This window comes from Chionomys nivalis, chromosome 11 (genome assembly GCF_950005125.1).
Source record: "Chionomys nivalis chromosome 11, mChiNiv1.1, whole genome shotgun sequence".
Classification (NCBI taxonomy): domain Eukaryota; kingdom Metazoa; phylum Chordata; class Mammalia; order Rodentia; family Cricetidae; genus Chionomys; species Chionomys nivalis.
In genome coordinates, this window is record NC_080096.1 from 8,377,093 (window position 1) to 8,404,082 (window position 26,990).

The window sequence follows — 26,990 nt, forward strand, 5'->3', positions numbered from 1 at the left end:
TATGTAGCAGAGGTTGGCTTCAAACTTGCTTCAATCCTCCTGCCTCTGCATCAGTGCTGGATTACAGGTATATGCCTCCATACCTGGCATAAGAGTTTGTAAGCGAGAGCTGTAATTTACAGGTACTAGTTTAATTTGAAGCCAGTTTAACATTTGTATTATGTATTATGTATATGTAATAGTTCACATGGTCCACAATACATCAGTGGGGATTAGAGGATAACTTTAGAGTGTTGGTTCTCTCCATCCATTGTAGGACTGAACTCAAGTCATGAGGTTTGCAGGGCTGGCTTCAAACTCACTATGTAGTCAGGAATGACCTTCAACTCCTGGGATATGAGGCCTGCAGAGGCCCGCAAACTGCACTTAGCTCCGAGCAGCTTCCACTTTACAGGAACTGCAGGGCTTGTCACGCTGTAAATGGCACTCCTCTCTGGAAGAGGCGAGCTGGCCCATATCCGTGTCTCTGCACCTCCCAGAGCTGTGGACTGAAGCAGTAAAAACCAGGGCTGCCCACATCACAGCCCTATCCTTCTGTTTACTCTCGAGCAGCTGTGGTGGCACAGACACATGGGTCCTTGGCAATGGCAAGCAGGCCAGGCTTTCTGGTGAGTCAAAGTCAGGGAAGCCAGGGAAGCCACTAAACCCCAAGGATGACAGCCCCCAGCAGAGGGCGGCTGTCCCCATTCTGTCCCTCTCTCTCCCCACAGTGAGAAGGCTCACCACTGTCTGCCACCTTCTTCCCTCCAGTTAGAAAACCCAGGGAGGGAGGGTCCAGACCTTGAGGATGGGTAAGGGATGAGAGCCTGCACCACAGCAGGGAAGATGCTTTGGTCCTGCAGCAGCACAGCCAAAAGTCACATGAGAAAACAGCTAGTGGAGGCAGGGTATAGCACTGAAGACCACCCCAAAAATCTAGTGAGGGGAGGGTGTGATGAATGTGTCCAAGGGTGCAACCACACACAAACCAGTCATGGAAGTTTAAAAGATATTTATTTAAAAAAGAACAAAAAAGCTTTGGTATTTCAAAAGCCAACAACCACCCATCACTAGAAAGTTAAACACCTTTCCCAGGGACCCGAAGTACAAAAGGACAGATCCCACTGGCTCACGGTAAGAAAGAGGCAATGTGCAAACCAGCGGAGGGCAGGGGAAGCACACCTTCCCCACGCAGGGTGGCCGCCTGGAGCTCAGGCCCCGCCTCCAGACTGTGTGAGGCCTCTGGGTGCCGATGAAGTGGCAGGGATCCGTTGTTGCCACCAACAGTCCTGATCTAAGGTGGATGAAAAGCCACCCAAGCAAAACTTCAACAAAAATAAATTAGAAATCCATTCAAGAAAGAACACATTAAATTAGGAAAAGAACACGATTTTCCTCAGCAGTCTTTACAGAGGAGCTATTTCCTGGGATAAAAGACAGGGGGAAGTGGAAGGAGTGCGCTCAACTTCAAGTATTCTCCCTACGGGTTTGTTTTATTGACTGGAAAACTTACACAAGTCCTCGGCCCTCTTTCCCCTCCAGTGCAAACTCTTGTACCCACAAGCGCTCTGAGTCACTGTCCCCCACAAGGCACAAAGGGTTGGTGCTTCCAAAGGCTCCCTGTTCATGCAGCAGCAGGATGCTCAGTGCCGGGTGTCCTGTGCAAACGGTGGCCGAGAGCAGGGCTGGAGGTTCACTCAGACACTGGGGTCTTCCTGCTCAATGAAACAAGAAGGTCACGATTCAGCACCAACCCACAGCCCAGCTACAGAAGCAGCTGGGGAAAGTCAAGCACAGTGGGGCACACTACTGATTCCAGCACTTGGGAAGTAGAGACAGAAGAGTTCAAGTCAGCTTCTACTGCATAGCAAGTTCAAGGCCAACCTAGGCTACACGAAGCCATCTCAAAGTAGACAAATATACACACTGGCAGAGGAACAGACCACAAGGACAATGTCTCAGATTCAGACAAATGGACAGTTTCCGGCCCAGGGCCAGGCTAGAATTATTATGTAGTGGCCCATGAACCTCGTTGGGCTGATGTGGTATGTTGGCTGGGGCTTTCTCTGGCATGGGCAGTTCCTCAGGGAGGCAGTTTATCTTCCCAATTGTATGTTGAACATATAAGAACATACATGCCAAGCAAGAACAAGGGCAGGAGGCCAGTGGCCAGTAGGGGAAAAAGTCTGCTGACCCCAGAGGCTACAGAACCCGCCTTTTCTATCACAGCTGGCCAAGCTGGCTACTGGGAAGGCCTTCTCCACATTGCTCCCTATCGTGAGGAACTCAGACCTGCCTCCATCTGCTGCTGCCTTGCCCTGAGGGTCAAGCACTACTTTTCCTGCAAGCCTGGCCTTAATCCAAATGCCACAATTTCTTGGTGGCAGAGACTGGTCCATCTCCTGCATGGGATGCTGGGCTCAGATCCACTACCTGGTCTTTTATGGTTTGGGAGAAGAGGGGCAGGGCAGGGAGGACCTGGCTCTCCTTCTGCTGTGGGCTGACAAGATGACTGCAGTACCAGACCCACACTGAGAGCCTGACCTCTGGGAACAATGGGTTTTTTGGTTTTTGTTTGTTTTGTTTTGCCATGCAGCTCAGTTGGTGTCAAACTGACAACCTTCCTGTTTAAGCATCTTCAATGCTGGGATAACAGGAGTACACTATCATAACTAGCTTGCTATCAAAACGGACTCCTCTCTGATATTGAGAGCTGTGGGCATGATGGGCACTGGCCTGAAGGATATTGATATTCCATTATTGCCTAGGCTGTCACCCCCTTTCTGGACACGACAGAGAATGGCAGAAGCGTGGGGCTCTAGGAATAGAGGGAGCTTACCTTGCTCCTGAAGAGGGGCTTGGCTCCAGGCCCACAGTACTCATTGTAGATGAGTTTGAAGAGGAAGAGGTGGAAGAGGGTGATGAGGGAGGCCACACTGAACCAGAAGAGGAAGGGCAGACCAGGATCTTGCTGGGCCATGTGCTCATCGTGGGCCAGGATGGCCTTAAGGTGCAGCGTGTGTCGCAGGTCCTGCAGGTGTGTGAGGTCAGTGGAGATGTACAGCAGGGGTGTGATGGGCTGTGTCACCATGATGGAGAAGGTGTGGCCTCCAGGCTCCGAGGTCAGTTCCACAGGGTCATGGAGGCAGCCTGCCTCACAGGCGTAGATCTTGACAGGTTGGCCTCGGGACTCCACAGACACGTGCAGGTAGGGCTTGTCCTCAGCGTCCACCAGCACGGCCAGGTTGATGTGGTCATTCTTGTAGCGTATTCCATGGAGCGCATAGCTGTTGTGGAGCACCTCAGGGTCGGCCTGGAACTGCAGGTGGTTTTCTGTGAACTGTAGCCCGCCGAAGCTGAGCACCATGCCTTGTAGGATGCCCGGAGCGCCAACCTTCACCAGCCCCTTGCAGCCTCGCTTCTGGAGGGTCAGCTTCCACAGGTCAGCCAGCTGCAGGATCTGCTGCACTGAGGAGAGCTGGCCTGGCCACAGGTTCTCAGCATGCATGGTGGCATGGCCACTGAAACAGTGGTCTTCATAGTTGAGTGTTGCCTCCATTTGGTCTCGTTCCCTGTGGCTCAGAGAAGGGCTGAGCAGTGGGGCTGGTGAGCAGGAGAGCATGTAGTACAGTGTCAGGTTCACGGTCAAGCCAGACGGCGTGTGGGCATCTGTGATCTTCTTCATCTCCACACCTGAAACACCAAAAAGGCTGCACGTTAGGGAAGAAGGCCTGGTCGGAGACAAAGAAATAGAAGATCAGGGCTACAGAAGGTGGAGCTTTGGGTCCAGTAAGAAAGGATAACAGTTGGGTGCCCTGGGTATGGTAGAGCCATCCTGACTTCCTGAGATGGCAAATCTTCACTCAACTTGGTGGGGTTTAGAATTACCACAGAAACAAACTTCTGGGCACATCTATGGAAGAGTTTTTACATTAGATTGAAGTGGGAAGATCCACCTTAAATGTCGGGGGTCCTGTACCATGGGCTGGGGTTCAGGAAACAGCAAGCTGAGTACCAGCATTCATCTCTCCGTTTCCTGAGTTGCAGATGCTGTGTGACTGCGATTGGCCACCTCCTGATCCTGTTACCATGCCTTTCCCACTATGATGGGCTGCGCCTCTTTGAACTACAAGCCAAAATAAACTTTCTTCAGTAAGCTGCTTTTGTGACAGTGATTAACAGAAGTAAGTAACAGGCATCTAACATGACCAACTAGGGACTGTGGGACCTCGTGTCAGAGCTACAAACAACATACACGGGTCAGGTCTTCTCAACCCTATGGTCCAGAACCCCCAACTAGATGTCACTGTGTCCTAGCCAATACTAGCTGGTTCTTCTACCACTCTCTGGTAAATATAGCTTAAAAAAATTATTGCCGGGCAGTGGTGGCGCACACCTTTAATCCTAGCACTTGGGAGGCAGAGGCAGGCAGATCTCAGTGGTTTGAGGCCAGCCTTGTCTACAAAGTGAGTTCCAGAACAGTCAGGATGGTTACATAGAGAAACCCTGTCTTGAAAACTAACCCCCACAACAAATTATTGTATATATGCACATATGTATGCATGTCTGCTTAATTTATGTGCAGAGCCCTTGGAGGCCAGAAGATGACCTTGAACCCTTGAAACTGGAGCTAATAGTCCATTGTGAGCTGCCATATGGATGCTGGGAATAGAACCCAGGTACTCTAAAAGAGCAGCAAGTGCTCTTACCCACTGAGCTATTTCTTTAATTCCTCCTATAGCTATTTTAATATTTGATTTTATTTTATCTCTTGGAAGCAGGGTCTCTCTATGTAGCACAGGCTAGCCTTGAACTCGTCGTCCTTCTCCCTCACAGTCTGAGTGCTGAGACTGCAGATTGAAGGTACCTTAATCTAGTTTAGTACAGTGGCTCCGATTTAAATGATTCTAGACTCACAGGGCTGATCAAACCCTCAGCGTCTCCACCTGGATATCTGACAGGTACAAGTGATCTGGTATGAACTTTCACCCCCAACCAAAGCTTCCCCTAGTTATCTCCAAGCAACTGCTCACACCCACACATCAGGAAGTTATTCTCCAGATCTCTCTTCCCATAGCCAAACCATGGCCCAACAGTCCTACTTCCCAAAATATCAAGGTCCACCACTTCCATCTCCATGTGACAACCCAGGGGCCTCCTCCTCCCCCCGGGCTCCCCAGGAACTGTTTACCTGTGTCCATGCCCTGTCAGTCTATACTCTGACGACTCCCACCTTTCTGTCTCAGAACCAGACCTCTTGTCCTTCCTCACGGCTTCAAGCTCACGACACCCTGCTCCTGCTCATCACCAGGCTTAACCTGCTCCTATTTCAGGCAGCTTCCAGGCTGAATGCCCACTTCCCTGTCACATGACTGGGCTTAACTCTGGCTCCATGTCAGGGGAGCTGAGCAGCCCTCCCAGCCTGCACTCGACTCCCACCAGCTACTCACTGTCTTCCACACCCACAGCACTTTCCAGTCTAGGAGTTCTTACTTAAAACGTTCTGTTCCGTCCCGTCTTCCTCCTGACCCAGGCAAACACTGTAAACAAGAATTCGTTTGCTAACTTGTCCAACAGCCTATGGCAAAAGCACCTGTTGAATGAACTAAACTCTTTCTGCACAACCTTATACATGGGTGCTGATACCGTTAACCCTGAAAACCAAAACTCAGTACTATGGATAGCAATATTTTTTTTTTGGGGGGGGGGGTCCTGGGACTTGCTCTGTAGACCAGGCTGGCCTAGAACTCACGGAGATCCACCTGCCTCTGCCTCCTGAGTGCTAAGGATTGCATTTTCTTTAAGAGTTGACAGGAAAGGGTTTCATTCGCAAAGAAATTCGCAAATAAAAGACTTTAAAAAAAAATAAAAGAAAGGAAGAAAGAAAGTTCTCATTTAGTACACACACTCCAGCCGGCTGGAAGAAGCCTCCAGCATTCTGGTAATAACTGCAGCCACAATGTCAAGATGAAGATCAAAGGTCAGAAGCTGAGGCCAGGTCCAGGCAGGTTGTGGGGGCCCAAGGAGAGTGGGGTCTCCCTGGTGGTTTATTCTTTACAAATTGACCCCGTCCCCACACAAAACAAAACCCTCCACCTGCTCACATCAGACCTCAAGGCCTAGAACAGACAATAAAAGCGAACCTTAACACTCAGGTCTTCATTAAAACCCCGTAACATATACTGTTTTACTCAGAAAGCTAAGACCACAGAAACGAGGTCATACAGCTTCAAAGTGGTCAAGAAGAGCGATTCAACCCTTTCACATCAAGCCCAAGTTCCAACCCTCGGTGTGAGCGCTGCCGGGCACAGGGAATGTCTCTAACGTGAACCACAGGGATACTGGTGCAAGTGGAGACGGCACCGAGCCCCCACCAAGGCCTCACCTGGGCTGAACAGCTGGGCCCAGAGGTGCTGGTGATCCTGAAGCAGCTCCGAGGCTGGCATCTCCAACAGCTCCAGCATTTCCTTCCTTGCCAAGTCCTGCAGCGCCTTGAGCTCCTTGGTTCCTTTGCTTTTGAGTACCTGGGGGTGGATGGGACCAGAGACATGCACCACCCACAGCACCGTCTCATCCAGCTGGGTCTTGGGAGCCACCTGGAGCCGGTTCACTAACTTCTTAGAGGCCACGACGACCAGGTGCACTGGCCCCGATGGACTGAGTGAGGAGTGGCCCGAGTAGAGAAGAAACTGATGATCCCCGACCTTCTCCAGAGTGCTGGTGAAGGACTTGGCAAGGGGGCCCGCGGTGGGCCCCACAGTCTGCAACGCGGCCACACGCTCCGTGGGATTGCTGAGCTGGATGCGCTGCAGATAGACATGGGGTCGGCCTCGGTGCGCCAGGAAGTCCTCCTGCAGTAGCACGCAGTCACGGCTTGACCCCGCGGAGAGCCCGGAGGCCGAAGCGGGTCCAGCGACCCCAGCGGCAGGGCCTGAGCCTGGGGTCCCCAGCTGCAGGCAGCGCACTCGGCGCAGCAGACCCTCCCGTAGCAGCAGCACCGCCTCTCCAGCCTCAGCCAGCACATTCAGAGGGCGCAGCTGCACGAAGGGCACGAAGTCCGGGGCCACCGCAGGCTCCCGCTCCCCGGGCGTCACCCACAGCCGATTGGAGGCGGCGTCCAGAGCCAGAAAACCGTTGGCAACCAGAGCTGGCACCCCGGGGCCCAGCGGCACCGCCTCGCCGCGATCACGCAGGCCGCGCCACGCGCGGGTGGCCGCCTCCAGGCAGGCGGACGGCTCCGCGGCGCCCGGCTCGCTGCGGGACCAGGACGGCAAGCGAAGGCCGCCCGCCGCCCTCCGTGCTCCGGAGCTCCCGAACCACAGGAGCAGCAGCAGGAGGCCGAGCAGGCAGAGGAGGCGGCGGGCCCAGCTGCTCGACAGCAGCCCTGGCAGCCCCTTCAGGCGCTGCTGCAGCCACATCGGGCCCGCCGCCCAGCCCACCCGCCCGGCCGCCGCCGCTCACTCACTGGCCCGCGTCGCCGCGCCCACCTCGACGCCCGCCACAGGCGTCCCGGCAGCTACCGCCACCGCTTCCTCCTTCTTCTAGGTTGCGTCCCAGCCGTCAAACGCCGCCAGCCCGTAAAGCGTCGCCGAGTTTTGTTTTTTTTTTTTTTGCGACAGAGGGAAAATCGGCCGGGGGCGGGATTTGGAGGAGAGGTGGAGTCTCTCTGGGGGCGTGGTCAGGGCTCGGGGCGGGGGTTGTGGAGGGAAGGCATTTGGAGAGCTTAGGGGTGGGCTGGCGTCCAAATATCCCGTTTTAAAAAAAAAAAAAAAAAGAAAGAGGAAAAAAAAATCACAGAGCAAGCCAAACCCAACATGTGTTGCGCCTCGTTTGCTACTGATGGTTTCAACAGCCCTAAAGTTAAAAAAATAAAAACGTACTGTTTCTGTAAAACTATTTCTGGATGAAGAAAAGGCATAGGGGTAAATGGAAATAAGGGAGGGAGGAAAGGAGCCAGGGGGAAATAAAGGAAATGGAGGGAGGCGGGAAGGAAGGGGAGGAGGGGAAGAGTAGACAGGGAAAATTAATTTCCTAGGAAATATTTTGTCAACATTTTCAAATTTTCAAATCTGCCTGGCTGAGAATACACCAGAGTGAGACATAAATCCAGCCCAAGACTGCCTGTCTCTTGAGCACACCTACTCGTTTTCTTGATGTCAATCCTAAGCAACTCATTAAATAACACAAAACATTAAGATCTCATCCTTTATCAAGGCCTGCAGCATCTATCTGGGGAAAAAAAGTCAGTTGGACACTCTGACAGAAGACAGATGACAATGGGCAATTGTTTCCACTTTGGATTCTGGTCAGTTCAGACCCAGACAGGCAGTTGCAGATTCGCAGCTGACAGTCATTTGAGGTGGCTTCTAGCGGGCTAAGCAGACAGAAAACTGCTGAAATTGTGAGCCAGTGTCCCATTGGAAGAGTGCTCATCCTGTTTTGATTGCATTTAACTATTTTTGTTTATTTATCTTTGAGGCAGGATCTCTCTAATGTTCAAACAACTCCTGGGCCCAAGGGATCCTCCTCTTTTCTTAGACGCTAGGATTAAAGGCGTGCAAATTGCCACCAAGTGTGATGAGCTGAGTTCTGTACCGAGGGCCTGCATGGCGGAAGGACAGAACTGACTCCTTCAAGTTGGCTTCTGACCTGCACATGCGCAGTGTGGTATGTCCAAGTCAGAGGGTGGTGTGGGATCCGTGGAGTTGGAGTTACAGGCGCCTGTGAGCTGCCTGATGTGGGGTGCAAGCCTCTTACCCGCCGAACCATCCCTCCAACCCCTTTTTAATTTTCAGAAAAGATATCATTATTGTGTGTGTGTGCACGTGCATGCAGGTGAACATGATATATGTATGTTTGGATATGCGTACTACATGAGGTCTGAGAACAATTCTAGGAGGCAGTTCTTTACATGAGTTCCAGGGGGCGCATTTAGGTTGCCAGGCTTTTGAAGCAAGTACCTTTACCTATTGGGCCATCTTGCCTACCCTCCATCCTGATTTTGAAACAGTTACTAAGCCAGAGCTCATTGATTCCACTAGACCGCCTGGCCTGCAAGCCCCAGACAGCCTCTGGTCTCTACCTCCCAGTGCTGGAATTTCAGTGCCCACCACTGAGCTTAGCTTTCAATGAGTACTGAAGATCAAATTCAGGTCTTCTGCTGAGCCACTATCCCAGCCTGTGAGAATTTTGCTGCAAACACTGGTGTAATCGAAGTATGTCTTGGCCTACTTCTGTGCATGTTTCTTGGGAAGCAGTTCATCAAGACAGATTTCTAGGTTGAAGGCTTATTTATTACATGTGCTCCTAACTCCGTGTCGTCTTCAAATACCCCAAGACATGGCCATGGGAGTGCCCAGAGGCAGGAGTCAGCTGCATAGCCACAGCAAGACCACGGGAACATGATGGGTTCTACTCTTGACCTGACTCCTGTTAGCAAGTCAACAAACCTTCACGGGCCTCAGTGTCTCTACCTATAAAATAGGTATTATACTACAAAATAGGCTTGTTCTGAAGACTTAAACTGGGCAAGTGCTTGAAGCTTTAACACACTTGCCTGGCTCATATGAAGTATTCAGTATTTAGCTTAGAGTCATTTTCCCTCCTGAGGCCCCAGTTCTGGTGCAACTTGTTTCCAGGACATTCTCCATCCAGTCTCTCTGCTTACAGATAAATATATGTATTGTTTTTTCTTAGCCAGAAATTGTAGCATAAATAAAATCTTTATTTGCCTGTTATTTGTTCTACTTAAAGGAGAAGCTGAGAAAATCCTAGTGTTCTACTAGGGGCTAATTCCAGTGAGAAATGACAGCCCATCAAACACCTCAAAGTATGGTCATCCCACTGAAGCTGTGGCTCAAAGGAAATTGGGGAGACACACACACACACACACACACACACACACACACACACACACCTACCTTCCCCCATCCTGCAGTTGTCCAGCACCTTCCTAATAAAGTAGCATCCTGCGCCTTTAACAGTCCAAAGCACGCATAGCACGTACTAGAAATATTAGAAGCAACATCTGGACAGCAGCCACCACCTCTGCTTAAAGAGACAGGCCATCCTGGACGATGCTTGGACCAGGTTCAAGTTCTAGCCATTTGGTGAAACAAACAGGAAGCAGATACCAAGAGAGTGAAGCAAAGCTCTGTGAGAGGGAATTCTTCCTCCTGAAGAGGCAGGCAGTCTCTAAAACCGATCCCTCATCTAAGTCAGACTCTGGAGACGGCCCAGGAATGTTTCCTGTCTAGGGTATATCACTGTTGAGGGTCTCCTTGAACTCTGGGAACTGTCCGGTGCTTCCTTACTGTGGCCCAACATCAGGTGTGTGATGCCAAGCAGACGCTTCTCTGAGCCTCAGTTTCTCATTTTGCCAACAGAAGCAAAAACTGCCTGACTAGAAAGGCAGTTATGAGTATGAAGTGAGAGCCTTAAAAATGAACCAGCTGGACTGGGCAGTGCTAGCAAGCTCCTTAATCCCAGCACTCCGGAGGCAGAGGCAGGCGGGTCTCTGAGTTCGAGGCCAGCAAGGTATACAGAGTGAATTCCAGAACAGCCAAGACTACACAGAGTACACAAAGAAACCCTGTCTAAAAACAAACTAAGCCCCCACCGGATCCCCGTGCCTGCAAAAAAGAGCCAGTCAACAAAGGTTGACTGTTTCTTCCTTCCTTCCTCCTTGCTTTTCCTCTTCTAAGGGTTTGGAATCTCAGTCTGCAGTCTTCTGAGTCCAAAACAGCCGGTGGATGCTTGGCACCAAGTCCTGTCCCCAGCCGCAGCAGCGCCCAACCCTGGGTCCCAGCGAGGAAGTAAATGTTCTAGATTCTGCCTAAGCCTTTTCCTCTAGCTCGTCTTGTGGCCTTGAGCTTGCTGCTGGGCAGCCCTGGGTCTCACTTCTACTGTGTGAGGGAGTCAACCTCTGTATAGCAAACCTCTGCCGTTTTCTGCCTGTTCTCATCTTCTCGACCTCAACTGTACAAATATGGTACATCTTTCTCCAGAAGGAAAGGAAAGGAAAAAGAAAACAATAACTATCCAGAAATAATATGACATAGCGATGCTGTGTAAATATTATACATTTTATATCATAACCTAGAAATAATCATTGCAAACATTTGTCTGTAATTTTCTTTTTTTGGGGGGACGGGTTATTTTGAGATAGGGTCTCATATAGTTCACGCTGGCCTCAACTAGCTATATGGCTGAGCATGCCTTGAACTCCTGATCCTGCTTCCACCTCCTGAGTGCTGGGATTCCAGCTTAGCCATGATGCCTCTCCCTTCTTATCCCTTTTCCTCTGACAGAGTCTGGCTGTGCGTTTGAGGCTGGCTTTGGTTCTTCTCCCTCTACCTCCTGGGTACTAGGATTTAGGCATATCTCACCCCACCCCAGCCAGCATTGTTTTTACCTGTCCATGAGAAGAATCTGATTTTAGTGAGTGAGCCTTACTGAAGAGACAGCCTTTCCCACTTAGAATCCTGAAGATTCATGTTTCCTTGCTGATACAGCAGCACCCGTGAAAGACCTCTGCTCCCCAACTCCCTAACTCCCTCAAGCGCCTTCCCCACAATTCACCCTAGAGTTTAATCTGAGGAAAAGAGGCTCCAGGGTCCCTGTTTGAGCTCTCTTCCACAGCTGGGCAGGATTTGGTCCAGATGTGGATGTGTGTGGCTGACATCTGGACCAGAAGCCCTTGCTCTGGAAATGTTTGATGGATTTTTACTTTGGTTGTCTGTGAAAATGCCTTGAAAAATTTCACTCCACCCATCCACTCACCCACCCACCCATCCCATCCCATCCCATCCATCCATTCACACTTCCATACCACAGTTGACCTCTGCAGCAAGAATTTTCTTGACTCTTTTCAGACTTCCCCCTCGGGGCAGAAAGGCGAATTAATTGATTCTCTTTTGGGAGCTGGGACTAGCCTTTCTATAGTTTCAGCAAAGGTGTGTCAACACCTGTGTCCACCCCAGGCTCAAACCCTCACTTCTAGAAGGAGTTTGGTGAAGGCATAAAGAAAATGCAATCTCTGAGAGCTAACTCTGAGGTGCCCTACAGATCCCACCGTCTCCGTGCAGAGCCCAGTGAATATTAAGTCCCACTCTTCTAGACATCAAACCCTCGTCCTCCTAGCCCAGTTCTTCCTCTGGGTAGCGTTGCATCCCTTGGAGAGAGGTGGAGAGTTAGAGAGCATGGACCGGCCGGCGACAGGACCCAGGGACCACAATGACCTGCCCCAAGTCTGGAGGACCTGAGCGCCTAAGCGAGAAAACCCTTCCCCGGGGCGGGCGGAGGAGTGCGCGACACCGCCTCCGGGGCGGGCCCAGTGCGTGGCAGCTCCCGCCGGCCCAGTCGCGAAGTTTCCAGTTCAGCTTGAGTCTCGGAGCAGGCGGATCGTACCCAGACCCGGCTATGCGGCCCCTGCTGCTCCTGGCCCCGCTGGCCTGGCTCCTTCTGGCCCAGGCGAAGGACGACGCCAAGCTGGAGGGTGAGGGCGCGGTGTGGGGAGCAGTGCCGGGCAGCCTCGCTGAGGACCCGAGAGTCCAGGCGACCTGGGGAAGGAGGGCGGGGGAGCTGGGTTGCGGTCTTCTGTCCACTTGCCCGCGGGTGACTCCGACAGATCACTTCCTCTCATGGGGCCACGATTCCCACGTTTGTGCAGCGGGCAAGAGAGGAGGCAGCCGAGATACACCTCCCCATTCTCCACCCCCATTCAGAGCACAGAGGAGCCGGTGATAATTCCCATAATAAGTAGCAAGGCTCCTGTTGCTCGGACAGGACCTACTGCAGCCCGGCCTCACCAGTTAAGAGAGTTTGCTACTCTTGGAGTGTTTCCTTATATCATCCCCATTTTTGAGCTTCACAAACTGAGGCTCCAGAGTTGATTGGTTTCCCCCAAGGTCACACAGCTTGTGGGCATTGAAAATGGCTTCTTTCCCCCTCTTTGGACGTGTCTGCTTCCAGAGCCCAGCTCTAAGCTCTTGTTATCTTTAGGGTGAGACAGGGGCTTTGGAGTGAAGGAGGTAAGCGTGGCTTGCAGCTGAGAGAGGTTGATCCCAGGTCGGCCAGACTCCCGGACAAGTGCTCATTTTGCTTCTCCAAGGGCTACTGGGTTCCTAACTGTGCCCCACTATCCTGAGTGGGTGTTCCTGTCCTCCCACCCCTTGTTGGACCCTAGCCCCCTAGCACTGTTCTCTGAGTCCTTGAGATCCCCCCCCCCCCACACACACCCAGACAAACAAAGACAAACTGACCACATTCTCCAGGGCATCCTGTTCCCCTCTGCCCATCCTGCTGGAAGACTCTGGAGGTGGTTGGATAGTTAAAGGAGTCTGGGTGGGTTGGAGAAGCTGCCCAGTTGGTAAGAACATACACCTAGCATGCATGCAGCCCAGGATTTGGTCCCCAGCATGTCGGAGACTGAGCATGGTTATGCATGCCTATAACCCCAGTAACCCCAGTACTCAGGGAGGTTGAGGCAGAATTGTCAGAGGGTGATCCTCAGCAACATAAAGAGTTTAAGTCAGTCTAGGCTGTTTGAGACACACACACACACACACACAGAGCGAGAGCGAGAGCGAGAGAGAGAGAGAGAGAGAGAGAGAGAGAGAGAGAGAGAGAGAGAGAGAAAGGGCCCTAGCTTTGAGACCCATATGCTGGGAACCAGGGATTTTTGCATGCCTGCCGATTCTGTGCTAAATTATACACAGGGTCACACGCCTCCCACTGGTAACGTTGATGACATACGTTCTCTGAGAATCTTAGTGTTCACGGCATCAGAGCAGGACGACAATACCTCGTTCCTAGAGATCATGAGAGATGGAAGCCAGTTCCTGAGTCCCCTTAAAGTCATGGCACTGGGCATTTTCTCTCTGGGCTCAGAGCAGCTAGTTTTCCTGGAGGGTCTAATCCATCAGGGTAGAGAGAGGGAGACCGATAAGAGAATATCTGATGGGGAAGTCCGACCCCGGGGTTCAGCTGGTGATCCACTCCCTGGCAGGAGCCTGGAGCCTTGCAGACGGCCACCCCATCCACCTCCACTATCTCACTTTCTCCTGCTGCTGCTGCCTGCCATTCTACTCCAGCCCATCCCGGTTAGAACCTCGGCTGCCCTCTAGGATGTCAGAGACGACCCTGCTGGTGACCGGGCTCCAGGTGCCCTGATCCTACGGTGCAGATGAGGAAACTGAGGCATTTTCTGAGCCGTCTGTCCTCGTCACCCTGCTCTGACGTCTCTCTCTCATCTCTGAAGACCTGGGTCACAGTTTGTCCACCTGGGGAAATGGCTGCTGGACTTTGGGCAGCAGGTGGAAAGGCTAAGCTTACAGGGTGCCAGGCCCATGTGGCCCTGGTGGCTGTTGAACATACACAGCAAGCAAGGAAGTAGGAGTGATATCCTGGTGCAACCCAAGCCCCATGTTGACACTGGTTGGGTGGCCCAGAGCTCTCAGGCGGCTCATTAGTGGACTGGAGAGGATACCTTCCCTGGAGGAGCCTGGAGAAGCCCCAGAATTAGTGTGCTCCACCATGCTGGGTCCTGTGGCAGGTTAAGAGTGTGGACGTGGCTGGGCGTGATGGCGCACATCTTCCATCCCAGCACTCCGGAGGCAGAGGCAGATGGATCTCTGTGAATTCCAGACCATCCTGGTCTACTGAGTGAGTTCCTGGACAGCCAAGGATGTACGGAGAGATCCTGCCTCAAAACCACAACAAAAAGCATGTGGCTGTGATCTCTGTGTGACGAAGCAGTCCTGTAATCACAGCCCTTGGGAGGCTGAGACAGGAGGACTGTGAGTTTGAGGCCAGGCAAGGTGGAGCAGTCCTGTAATCACAGCCCTTGGGAGGCAGAGGCTGGAGGACTGTGAGTTTGAGGCCAGGCTAGGCCACTTAGTAAGATCCAGTGTTCAAAGCAAAAAACATCCAGGCATGATGGAAAATGCTTTTAATCCTGTCACTTTGGAGACAGAGGCAGGCAGATCTCTCTGAGTTCAAGGTCAGCCTGGTCTATACAGTAAATTTCAGATCAACCAGGGCTATATAGTAAGACCCTGTCTCAAACAAAAATGCTAGCCAGTTTGTTTGTTTTACTCCCAGGTCTGTGATCTTAGGCACATCTGTAGCTTCTCTGTGCCTCAGTTTCTCCATCTATAGAAGGTTGATAAAAGTATCACTGCCCTTATAGGGTGCATCTTTGTTTTTGTTTTTGAGATAGAATCTCATTTAGTTCATGCTGGCCTTGAACTGGGATATAGTGATGGGTGACCCCGAACTTTGGCTCCTCCTCCCATCTCCTTCAAGCTGGAATCACAGATGTGTGCTGCAGGCCCGAAGCCTCATGGGGTACTGGATACAGTGAGGAACATATGCTTGCTTCTGGCAGTGTGTGGCCTCTTAGAAGGACTCAGTTGACAGCCACTCTTACTAAAATCGGCTTGTCCTGTTGCTCCTTAAACAGTGTACTCTGCCTTGGTGTGAGAGAGGGAGGCCAAGGAAGAAGCTGCAGCCCTAAGGAAGAGGGTTGGGTTTGTACCAGTACTGGACCAACCAAGTTCAGGAGTGAAATGAAGGAGGGCTTCCTGGAGGAGGTGGGGGGGAGGGGTGAGTGTTGAGGACAGGTCAATGGAGTGGAGAGGAGGCTTCCTGGGAGGCACGGGGAAGGTCTGGGAAGCCAGGGGCCTCCCCTTCAACCCCATCAGCCAGTTTCCTCAGATGGATAAAGAGATGGTGTTTTCTTCTCTCCCTGCCTGTCTGTCCTTCTCTCTCTTCTGCGGTTACTCATTTGTGTGGACACAGGTGTTGAGGTCAGAGGACAGCATGCAGGGGTCTGAGCCAGTTCTGTCCGTCCACCGTGTGGCTTCTAGGGATCACGCTCAGGTCTTGGGGTGCTGAGCCATCTCGCTGGCTTAAGGTCAGCCATTGTTGTTTGGAAGCAGGGCCTTGAGAATGGAAGACTTGGTGCCCAGTCCCCTCTTCTGCTCCCCTGCCTCCTCCCTTGGAGAATTCAGAATTTCTCTCTCTCTCTCTCTCTCTCTCTCTCTCTCTCTCTCTCTCTCTCTCTCACACACACACACACACACACACACACACACTTCTTGGAGAATCCAGAATCACACACACACACATACACACACATACTTGGAGAATCCAAAATCACACACACACCACATACGCACGCACGCACGCACGCACGTGCTGGCCTGACACTCTTCCTGCAAGGGGGCCTCGGAGCTGGTGACCAGTTCTTCTCACCTTCACGGAGACTTGACCATTCAGGCCAGAGTTGGAGGCAGCCCTTCCCCTCATGGGAACAGCAGCTTTCTTCTCTGAACTTCAAGTGGGGAGGTTACTCCGCCACCGTTGTTCATGGCATTGTCCGCTCCTGCCCAGGCCCACACTACTGGGTCCTGCCAACCCCTTCTTGGTCCCCGTGGCACTGATCCCTTGCTACGGGACAGCCTCCTGCCTGTGTAGCCTCAGCCAGCTTGGGAGAGCTGGTCCCTTTGTTCTCTGGGCTCTAGCTCCTCATGTCTAGTGGTAGGGGAACGGGAAGGACTTACCTGCCTGCTGCTGGCCTGGCTGGGTTTTTGATTTTGCTTTGTTTTGTTTTGTTTTTCTTCTGGGGGGGGCGGGTATAGCACAAATTATAAAAACCCAGAGACAGATATTGGGGTTCTACCTGAGGATCAGAAAAGCAAAGCAGCCAACTACTGTCTCTTACCTCTGCTTCTTTCGAAATGGCGATCCTGCCTCCAGGAATCCTCAGAATGAGACTGTGTCTGAGAGCCGTCTCCTCTCATCTTATATTCCTCTCTAGGGCTGGGACTAAAGGTGTGCACCAACCACTACCACCTAACTATGGCGAACTAGCGTGGCTTTCGGGATTAAAGATGTGTGTCATCACTGTCTGGTCTGTATGGCTGACCAGTGTGGCTGTTTTACTCTCTGATATTCCAACAAGCTTTATTTATTAAATAAATATCACTCTGGGAAGACGATGACAATGACTGTATTTTGGTCACCTAGGTAAATGGGAATCCTGGATGCAGCGGAGCCTTAACAACTGATGAATAGTGGGCCTGTCCCCCAAGGGCAGAAGTCTGAGTGGATTCACAGGGGTTGGTAGTGGGAAGGGAGAGGGTGCTATGGTGACTGGCCCTGGGATTCCTGGCAAGAAGGACAGAAGCCGGCAGGAAGACTCAGGCTGAAGAGCCTACACAAACCAAAGAATGAGGCTACCTCTGGCTGCACAGAGCCGTGACTGCTGGGCAAGGCATTCCCCTCACTCGTCAGCCTCACTGACTTCCCTCAGTGTGCCAAATGTCTAGTAGCCCTGAAAGACAGGGACTTCATTGATCTTACTGCTTAAGGCCAGAGACTCGCCCTTCTCAGGTATCACAGCCTCCCAGTGGGGTCCAGAGGGTCTTCTGGGGGGCTCCCACCCACAGAGGATATCTTGGGAGCAGCTTCTAGCATGTTCTGCTGCAGAGATGAAGTCACACTGCAGAGCGGGGAGAGGCCCCTTGTTAGGAAGTGTTAACAAAGCCAGGCTTGTTGAGTGTGGCAGTGCATGCCTGCACCCTCGGCGTTTGGGAGTGGGGGCGGGAAGATCAGTAGAGACGTTCAAGGGCAGCTTTGTTACCTGTGGAGTCGGATATGGGGCTGGGTTACACGAGACCCCTTTTCAAAATGAGAGGGAGGGAGGCAGAGGAAAAATAGTAACACAGACGTGGACGGCCGGTGGGATTTGAAGTCAGTTTCCGCCCCAGGCAGTCTGAACGGGAGGCATGACGTTGGGAGAGTCACACTCCAGGCTGGGGGAAGACCAGAGTGGATGAGTATGTCCACGCTCACTGTCCGCATAGAGAGCAGGTGGCCATCTCCTCTCTGATGCCCAGCACTGGCCAGAGATCCCCCCACAGACAGCACTCAGGGTATCTTCCCCTCTACCCCAAGTGGTGCCTGTGCCCTCTAAAGCCAGAGACTTGGTTTCATAAACCAGGGTGCAGAACCCCCTCCCCTGGGTGCTGCCCGATACATTTGTCGGTTTCCATAGCCAAGGAGCGCAGGGAGTAGGCAAAGAAGTGTTATGCCCCAACTCTGTTCTTTTTTTTTTTTTTTGGATTTTTCGAGACAGGGTTTCTCCGTAGCTTTTTGGTTCCTGTCCTGGAACTAGCTCTTGTAGTCCAGTCTGGCTTCAAACTCACAGAGATTCTCCTGCCTCTGCCTCCCGAGTGGTGGGATTAAAGGCGTGCGCCACCACCGCCCGGCCCCAACTCTGTTCTTAACCCATTGGATGGCCCTGGCACAGCCCGAGCCCTTGTCTGTGGTGGTGTGATGAGGAAGGCCACTGGTCAAGACTCTCCTCTGCCCTCATTCAGCTCACCATGTCCTTCTCTGTCTACAGACAACCTTTTGGTCCTCACTGTGGCCACAAAAGAGACCGAGGGCTTCCGCCGCTTCAAGCGTTCAGCCCAGTTCTTCAACTACAAGATTCAGGTGAGGGCTTCCTAGGTAGGGCGGAGACAGTGTGGGGGGGGCGTGTGGGGGATCCAGGGTCTAGGGCATCTCCTTCCCCTGGAGCAGACTCAGGTGCCAGGAGGAGCTTGCTTCATTGTGGCCTACACAGAAAGAAGTGTGTCAGCTGCCATGGATCATGGTGACGCAGAGTGCTGCTTCAGGCATGGCTGGATCCAGGGTCCCAAGCAGCCAAGAGCTTCATTTTTCTGTCTCCAGAGACAAGCTCTTTCCACTGTGCTAAGGAACTCTAGCCCCAGACTTCTGCACCCCAACTTTTCAGTATTAGCCAATCGTAGCTTTAATACAACAGACCCAGGGAAGACTCTGATAGGCCATGTTTGGGTTACATACTCCAAGCTCTAGCTGTGGGGGGGCAGAGGAGTGGGAAGTAGTCATTGGTTATCCCTGGTCACACGACCACCACTGGCATCACCTGGTTTCCCTACATTGGGTTGAAAGGAAGCAAAGAAGTCTACTGCCCAAACTGGTGGAGGAATATTTCTCTACCGAGAGCTGGGCACCTCTCTCTGCAGGCACTGGGCTTGGGGGAGGACTGGAGCGTGGACAGCGGGCCATCGGCAGGGGGAGGACAGAAGGTCCGGCTGCTGAAGAAGGCGCTGGAAAAGCACGCAGACAAGGAGGACCTGGTTATTCTCTTCACTGACAGGTGGGTGTGCCAGGGATTCCTGTTTGGGTCCCTGGGGTGCAGCGGTGTGTGTGTGTGTGTATTGGGGCAGGGAGTCCAAAATAAGACCTGGACATCACACGTAAGGGAGTCTCCCTCTAGCTAAGCTTATCTAAGGTCGGGAGACCCCAGGAAAAGTCTCTCTGATGTAGGCCAATGATGGGAGGTGTGAGCTGCCAGAGATGACATTCAAATATGACAAGGGCATGGATTATAGGGACTGTCTCTGCCCAGCATGGGCATGAAAATGTGGTAGACTGAGGGAGGTAGGGGCATGCAGCTCCGACTCCCAGGTGGTGGCTGGTGCAGGATGTGAGGGGCTCCTGATCCCTGGGTCCTTCCGGGCGATCCCTCTCTGGACCTCCATCAGTTTCTTCCCGCTTTGACCACAGTTACGATGTGGTGTTTGCCTCGGGGCCTCGAGAACTCTTAAAGAAGTTCCAACAGGCCAAGAGCCGGGTGGTCTTCTCAGCTGAGGAGCTCATCTACCCCGACCGGAGACTGGAGGCCAAGTATCCGGCGATCTCTGACGGCAAGCGGTTCCTGGGCTCTGGAGGTAAGAGGCTGGGTGCAGGGCATGGGGTCCAGTACCTGACGTCGCTGTGGGTCGTGGGTTCCAAAGGCACGCAGTCTCAAAGAGAGCCTCCGAGGGATGTCTTCCTCGATTAGTTGAAGCCATCCAGCTGTGCTGGAGAAACTGGAGTCACCACTGAGTCCAGTAGCCCAGCGTGGGCTACACGAGACCTGAGTCCAAAAAAAAAAAGGGGGGGGGCGCAGGGCCAATGAAATTTCTCAGTGGCCATAGCTTCTTGCCATCAAGCCTGACAATCTGGTTTGATCCTTAGAGTCCGCATGATGGGGGCTGGAGAGATGACTCAGCAGTTAAGAGCACTGGCTGCTTTTCCAGAGGTCCTGAGTTCAATTCCCAGCAACCACGTGGTGGCTCACACCCATCTGTACTGGGATCTGGCGCCCTCTTCTGGTGTGCATGAAGACAGAGCACTCATGTACATAAAGCATGCATAAATAAATCTTTAAAAAGAATCCACATGATGGAGGGAGAGCAGCAGCTTCTGCAAGTGGTCCTCTGACTCACACACACACATACTTAATGCCACACACACTTAACACACAACTCATACGCACATACTTTCTCTCTCTCTCTCTCTTTCTCTCATACACACACACACACAAATGTGTAGAAAAGTGTAAAACAAGAAACACGGCTGGGGGTGTAGCTCAGTTGGTAGAATGCTTGCCCAGCATGCTCAGAACCCTGGGATCCATGGCCAGCACTGCACAGGAGATATGGTGCCACACTCCTGCACTCCTGCAGTTGGAGAGATGGCGGCAGGAGGATCATAGGTCCTCCTTGGTTAGTTAATGAGGGCAAAGCCGGCCAGACCTATGTGAGATCTTTTCTTAAAAACAACTAAAAACCTCTGTATCTATTCATACGCACACCCACTGCCCTCTGGGCCTCCTCCTCTCCTGGTGCTGAGCCTGGCCTCTGTCTTTGTCTTGTAACCCCTCTGGCACTCCAGCCCTCAACCCTTTCTCGTCCTTTCAGAGACGAGAACCGCAGGCCCCACCAGCCAGTCTCACTGGTCCAGAGAGCTAACACTGTTGCCGTGTGTGTGTGGGGGGGTGCTGGGATAGGGAAGATGCCTAGCCCAGGGGTCATGTCCTGTTTCTTCCCTTTCTTGCTTGTGCAGTCCTCAGTTTATCCAGGAACTCCTCTGGGCTTCTCCTGCTTGTTAAGGCTCAGACCCTGGAGTACTCTGCCATTTTTCCAGCCTCCCCCCTTCTCTGATCTAAGTTGCTCAGATGACTATGATCCAAGCTTGGATCCTTGCAGATCTGCTGTCTAGGGGCCTAGCACTAAGTGGGTGCAATTCAGTGGGTTCCGTTGATCTTGGGAAAGCTTCGCTGGTGGCTTTAACTAGCGTGTATCCCACTTCCCCTCAGGCAGAAGTGAAGAGGTAAGGTTTATAGTGGGAGGTGAATGGGGGCTGGGGAAGAAGCTAGCCCAGGGAATGTCAGTCTCTGTCCCCTCTACCACCGCAGGTTTCATTGGCTATGCCCCCAACCTCAGCAAACTGGTGTCCGAGTGGGAGGGCCAGGACAGTGACAGTGACCAGCTCTTTTACACCAAGATCTTCTTGGACCCAGAGAAGAGGGTAAGAGGTGGTAGGTGGGATGGGGAGAGCGGTCTGGGGACTCCTGACCCTGGATCCCGCAAGCCAGGCTGAACTGGGGACGGTCCTTTGGGGTCTGAGCCACTGGGTTAGTGCCTCTGTCCATTTAGGCTGTTGTGACAAACTGCCATAGACTTGGGGGCTTTTACATAATATGGTCATTGCTTACAGTTCTGGAGTGATTGGGTGCAGTGTGGTTGGGGTTAACGCAAAGCCAAGGGCCTGTGTTGTGGTCAGTGGGTATTGCCAAGCGTGGTGACTTAGTTCAGTCTCCTGGACCCACATGGTAGAAGAAGAAAACAAACTCCCACAGATTGTCCTCTGGCCTCCATACATGCAGTACAGCACACAGATGTACACAAACATAAACACGTATGTGACTAGAGAGATGGCTTAGTGGCTAAAAGCACTTGCTGCTGTTGGCAGAGGAACAGGCTTCTGTTCCCGGCACCCACGTGATGGCTCAAAATTGTCTGTAGTTCTAGTTCCAGGGATCTGTTGCCCTCTTGGTTTCTGTGGGTACATGCACGTGGCACACTTACATACATGCAGGCAAAACACGCATATACATAAAAATAAATAAACATTAAAAAAAAAAAAAGCTACACCGGGTGATGTCTCTGTAATCCCCGAGAGACTGGAGGATCATGAATTTGAGGCCAGCCTAGGCTACGTAGCTCGAAACCAGCCTGCACATTCTGTGAAACTGTCTCAGAAACCAAAACCATACCGTTAGCATCTCTCTCAGGAATGTTATGGCGATCAGATTCATACACGTACATAGGAGCTCGGGACTGGAGACTGGCACATAGGAACATCACGCCTTAGCGTGTGCTGTCACATAGCTGTCGTCCTTATGGCTGAACCAGCTGCTTCCTTAGCTTCTTTCTGGCCTTGAGATTTCCTGGTTCTCTGAATAGAGCCAGGATGTAGCAGGCTGAGCCAGTGTGGGGACAGGATCCCAATGCTGGGTGTGCTGGGGACCTGGTCTTGCCTGGGGCCTGTCCCTGCTGCAGCCCAGGCCCTCCTTCCTGCAGGAGCAAATCAATATCAGCCTGGACCACCGCTGCCGAATCTTCCAGAACCTGGATGGAGCCTTGGGTGAGCAGTGGCACTGGCAGGGGGTGGGATCTGAGAGGGGAGGAGGTGAAACCTGAGGAGGAAGTGGGGCTTAGGTGGCAGAAGGACATGAGGATTCCCGTCAGGGCTGGAACCAAAGAAGAAAAACCAGGTGGCCCCTCCTCGGTCATTGCATTGAGCTGATGTCAGCCTCCTGCCCGGATCCCAGAGACTCTCCAGATGTCGTGGGGGCAAAGTTGTGTCTCTCAGAAGGTGGGAGGAGGGCAGTCATTTGGCTTAGGAGACTGCGGGATAGCCACCGCAGGCAGCTGGCCCTCGGCCCCACCTTGCATGCTGTGTCAGTACAAGGGACCCCTTCTCCTTGGGCCCCAGACTGGAGATGACTTCGCTCTGCTACAAGTCTTCCTGATTAACCACACATATCATACACACGGCTCTCAGTACTGCCCCTGTGTCTGAAGCTGCTCCTCCCCATCCCACTTCTGGCTCTAATGGGTCACCACACGAAAGACAGGGGTCGCTGTTGCCCCTGTGTTCCTTCCATGCTGCTGTGTTGAGTGCCTGCCAACCACACATTTACCCCAAGAAGAAGGGATTTTTTTTTGGTTTTTTGAGACAGGGTTTCTCTGTGGTTTTGGAGCCTGTCCTGGCACTAACTCTTGTAGACCAGGCTGGTCTCGAACGAGATCCGCCTGCTTCTGCCTCCCAAGTGCTGGGATTAAAGGCGTGTGCCACCACCGCCCGGCTAAGAAGCAGGGATTTTAAGGCTGGTGAGATGGCTCAGCGGGTAAAGGCGCTTGCTGCCAAGCCTGAATACCCGAGTTTGAGCCCCAGAACCCACATGGTTGAAAGAGAGAACCGACCTTGGCAAGTTGTTCTCTTACCTCCAACACTAAATTAATCAAGGCAACTTTTCTTTTTATTTTGAGACAGGGTTTCTTTTTGTAGCCCTTGCTATCTTAGAACTCACTCTGTAGGCCAAATAGGTCTTGAACTCAGAGATCTGCTTGCTAGGATTAAAGGCACGGGCCACCATGCCTGGTTAAATGTAATTTTTAAAGTGGCCAGGAAATCTTACAGGAGATAGGAGTTCAGTTCCCAGTACCCATGTCAGGCTCACAACCACCTGTAGCTCTGGCTGCAGGGAATCGGATGCCTCTGGCCTCCTTGGGCATCTGCACTCTTGTGCACACACACATGCACCAATACATGCATGCACGCACGCACACGCACACATGCACAAATAAAAAGAAATCTTCAAAAAGAAGGAATTTAAAATGGGGAGACCAATGGTGCACACCTTTAATCTCAGTCCTCATGAGGCAGAGGCAGGTGGATTTCTGTGAGTTCGAGGCCAGCCAGAGCTGTTACACAGAGAAACCCTGGCCCCTGTCTCGAAAAATGGGTGAAGAGACTTGGCAGAGCCCCAGCCTGTGAGTCCCCAGCCCTGGCCCCTCTGCCACTGTGTGGGTCTGTGCTTTCTAATCCCCAGATGAAGTCGTACTCAAGTTTGAAATGGGCCATGTGCGAGCACGGAATCTGGCCTATGACACGCTTCCAGTGGTTATCCATGGCAATGGGCCCACCAAGGTAGGGAGGGGTCCAACCGTGGGGGAGCGTGGAAGGAAGACAGAGTCCCAACTCTGCTTCTCTTGTGACTGCAGCCTGGGGCTAGTGCCACTGTTTGGGGTCCTCTGATGCAGGCTTGGCCTGGTGTCCTGTTTCTCCACTGTGGTGGGCATGGTGCCCTGTCCATCCCTGCTGGATCACAGGATCCGTAAGAGGCCACTGTTCCCATCTAGGTTTTGAGGAAGGTTCCAGAATCACCTTACACTGGTGCGATATGGCAGTCATTTATTCACGGAGTGAACATGTATTGGATACCTGCGCTGGGGACCAATCTGTCACAAATAGAGTTGCTGCACTCATGGCATTGTGGAAGGGGTTGGGGCAGAAAATGGCTGGGGACAGCAGACCCTAGTTAAGTGGTCGGGAGGACTGGTTGTCAGTCACCAGCCTTAGAATCCTGTGGGCGGGAGAGGAAAGAGAGCCTGAGGGAAAATGCAGATCTTGGGCTGGAGGTGTTACTCAGCTGGTGGAGGGCTTGCCTGGCATGCCTGAGGATCAGGGATTGGTCACCAGGGACCACATAAGGCAGGCACGGTAGTGCACACCTGTAATCTCTGAACTCAGGAGGTAGAGGCAGGAGGATCAGGAATTTGAAGTTATTCTTGGCTACATGGTGAGTTCAAGGCCAGCCTGGACTACTTGAGACTCTGCCCACCCCTGGCCCCACCAAATTAAGAAAGCTGCAGGTCTTGGTTCTACCCAACCTGAAGTCCTGTGAGGCTCAGTCCCTAGGAATCTGGGTTTTTATAAGCTGCAGCAGCCAGGTGCTCTCCTGGGTGATGGAGCACACCCCCTGGATCCTGAAAGATGGCAGGCAGAGGGGAGATGGAATTGGCTAGTTTGGGGGTGTGGCTGGCTGGGCCCTTACTACTGCATTTGACTTCCACCAGCTGCAGCTGAATTACCTGGGCAACTACATTCCTCGATTCTGGACCTTCGAGACCGGCTGCACCGTGTGCGAGGAGGGTCTGCGCAGCCTCAAGGGCATTGGGGTGAGGCCAGGCCTGAGCTGAGTTGAGGACAGTCCCACGAGATGGGGGGAAGGGGAGGTGACCCCAAGCGGAGTGGCGCATTGGCGAGAGGTAAAGAGGGGCCACCCAAGTGCCTCCTCCAGGAAGCGCCTCCAGGCCACCCAGGCTCCAGCTTCCTTCCTGACGTCCGATCTGTTTTCTTCTCGCTGGCCCTTTATCCTCCCCTAGCCTCTTCCTATGCTGTGAGCATTTGTCGCTCTTTACGGCCTAGCTTGAACACCGCATCAGCCAGGATCTGGTATCGTGCTATCCACTGGTCCTTGTTAGAGCCTGGGAACCGGTTGTACCTTTCTCAGGCAGGCCTCACCGTGTGTCCTGCCAGCCCCACACATGCATGGCCTGCTCTGATGATGTGCAATTCAAGCATCTAGTTTCCTGAGGCCATGGGCCTCCACCTCAGGTTTCCCTGGGCTGCAGTCAGGACTTGGTGACAGACAGTGACGAGACCCTTCTTGACTCCTCTTCCGTCCTTCCCTCTGCAGGATGAAGCTCTGCCCACTGTCCTGGTCGGTGTGTTCATTGAGCAGCCCACACCGTTCCTCTCCCTGTTTTTCTTGCGGCTGCTGCGCTTGCGATACCCCCAGAAACAGATTCGACTCTTCATTCACAACCACGTGAGTAGAAGGTGCCATGTGCAGTTCGACTCAAGGGCCCAGCTTCGTGAGCTGGCCTAAGACCTCGGAGGATCCCACTGAGTCTGGATTGAATGGAAGTGGCCAGTGGGCTGTGTCCCCAAATCGCTAGGCTGACTGGGTCAGACCTGTGCTTAAATCCCAGCAGTGGTACTTGGCTGTGTGACTGGGGCACCAGCCTTAAACTTTCTGCTCCTCTTTCCTTACATATGAGATCGAGGTTGGGATTGAGGTAATCACACTGAACTGTTGCAAGAGTTAAACAAGTTGACCTGTGAAGTGCATAGAAGAGTAAGGGGTGGGAGGAACTGCCTAGCTACCGAGGAGGCCGAGGTGTGAGGTTTGTAGTTAGGGGCTAGCCTGTGTTACATAGTGAGCCTGTCCCTCTCCCATAAAAAAGTTTCATAAAGCATTAAGGGTATAACTTAGCTGTCGTATACTTGCCTGGTGTGTGTGTGGACCCTGGGTTCCAAATATTTTAATTTTTAAAATTATGTGTGCATGTTCACGCCAGTGTAGGTACCCATGGAGGCCAGATGAGGGTGTTGGATTCCCTAAAGCTGGAGTTGCAGATGACTGTAAGCTGTCTGACGTGGGTGCTGGGAGCCAAGCTCAGGTCTTCTGGAAGAGCAGCAAGCACTCACTATTTGTCTGTCTGTCTGTCTGTCTGTCTGTCTGTCTGTCTGTCATCTACCCATCTACCCACCTACCTACCTACCTGTTTTGGTTTTTTTGAGGCAGGGGTTTTCTGTGCAGCCACAGCTGTCCTGGAACTCACTCTGTATACCAGGCTGGCCTCAAACTCAGAGATTTGCCTGTCTCTGCCTCCCCTGTGCTGGAATTAAAGGTGTGCACCACCATGCCCAGCTCAGCAAGCACTCTTAGTGACTGAACAGTCGGTCTCTCCAATCCCAAATCCCTAGGTTTATCTAAAAAAACCAAACAAACAAAACCAAATCCCTAGGTTTTATCCATAGCAGTAGGAAAAGGGCTGTCCCACTCACAGGCAACACACAGTGACACCCTTGGGTCTAGTTATCTATCGGTTTAACAAAGACCGTGCGTGATCAAGGCGATATCTAAAAGAAACTATGATTGGGCTTATAGTTCCAGAAGGTTAGTGTCCATGACAGTGGATCAAAGGTGTGGTGGCAGGAACAGTCAAGAGCTTACATCTAGAATCATGAGCAGAAGGTAGAGAGAGAGAGAGAGAGCACTAGGGATGGCAGAA

At 52.4% G+C, this 26,990-nt stretch overlaps 2 protein-coding genes across 2 annotated transcripts in view; one reads left to right on the plus strand and one right to left on the minus strand.

Moving 5' to 3' along the window:
* Positions 1 to 976: 976 nt before the first annotated feature.
* Positions 977 to 7,539, minus strand: Kiaa2013 (KIAA2013 ortholog). Its single transcript, XM_057783470.1, has 3 exons — positions 6,365 to 7,539; positions 2,819 to 3,672; positions 977 to 1,694 (listed from the first exon to the last, which is right to left on the minus strand). The coding sequence occupies exons 1-3, from the start codon at positions 7,395 to 7,397 to the stop codon at positions 1,677 to 1,679; spliced, it is 1,905 nt and encodes a 634-aa protein (XP_057639453.1). The 5' UTR covers positions 7,398 to 7,539; the 3' UTR covers positions 977 to 1,676.
* Positions 7,540 to 12,339: 4,800 nt separating this feature from the next.
* The window catches only part of Plod1 (procollagen-lysine,2-oxoglutarate 5-dioxygenase 1), a 28,955-nt gene continuing 14,304 nt past the window's right edge, over positions 12,340 to 26,990 (plus strand). Inside the window, exons 1-9 of the mRNA XM_057784036.1 lie at positions 12,340 to 12,475; positions 18,392 to 18,483; positions 19,038 to 19,171; positions 19,582 to 19,745; positions 21,257 to 21,369; positions 22,425 to 22,488; positions 23,960 to 24,057; positions 24,987 to 25,088; positions 25,610 to 25,741. Coding sequence (XP_057640019.1) covers positions 12,400 to 12,475; positions 18,392 to 18,483; positions 19,038 to 19,171; positions 19,582 to 19,745; positions 21,257 to 21,369; positions 22,425 to 22,488; positions 23,960 to 24,057; positions 24,987 to 25,088; positions 25,610 to 25,741 — 975 coding nt within the window. The 5' untranslated portion in view covers positions 12,340 to 12,399. The remainder of the gene's footprint in view (positions 12,476 to 18,391; positions 18,484 to 19,037; positions 19,172 to 19,581; positions 19,746 to 21,256; positions 21,370 to 22,424; positions 22,489 to 23,959; positions 24,058 to 24,986; positions 25,089 to 25,609; positions 25,742 to 26,990) is intronic.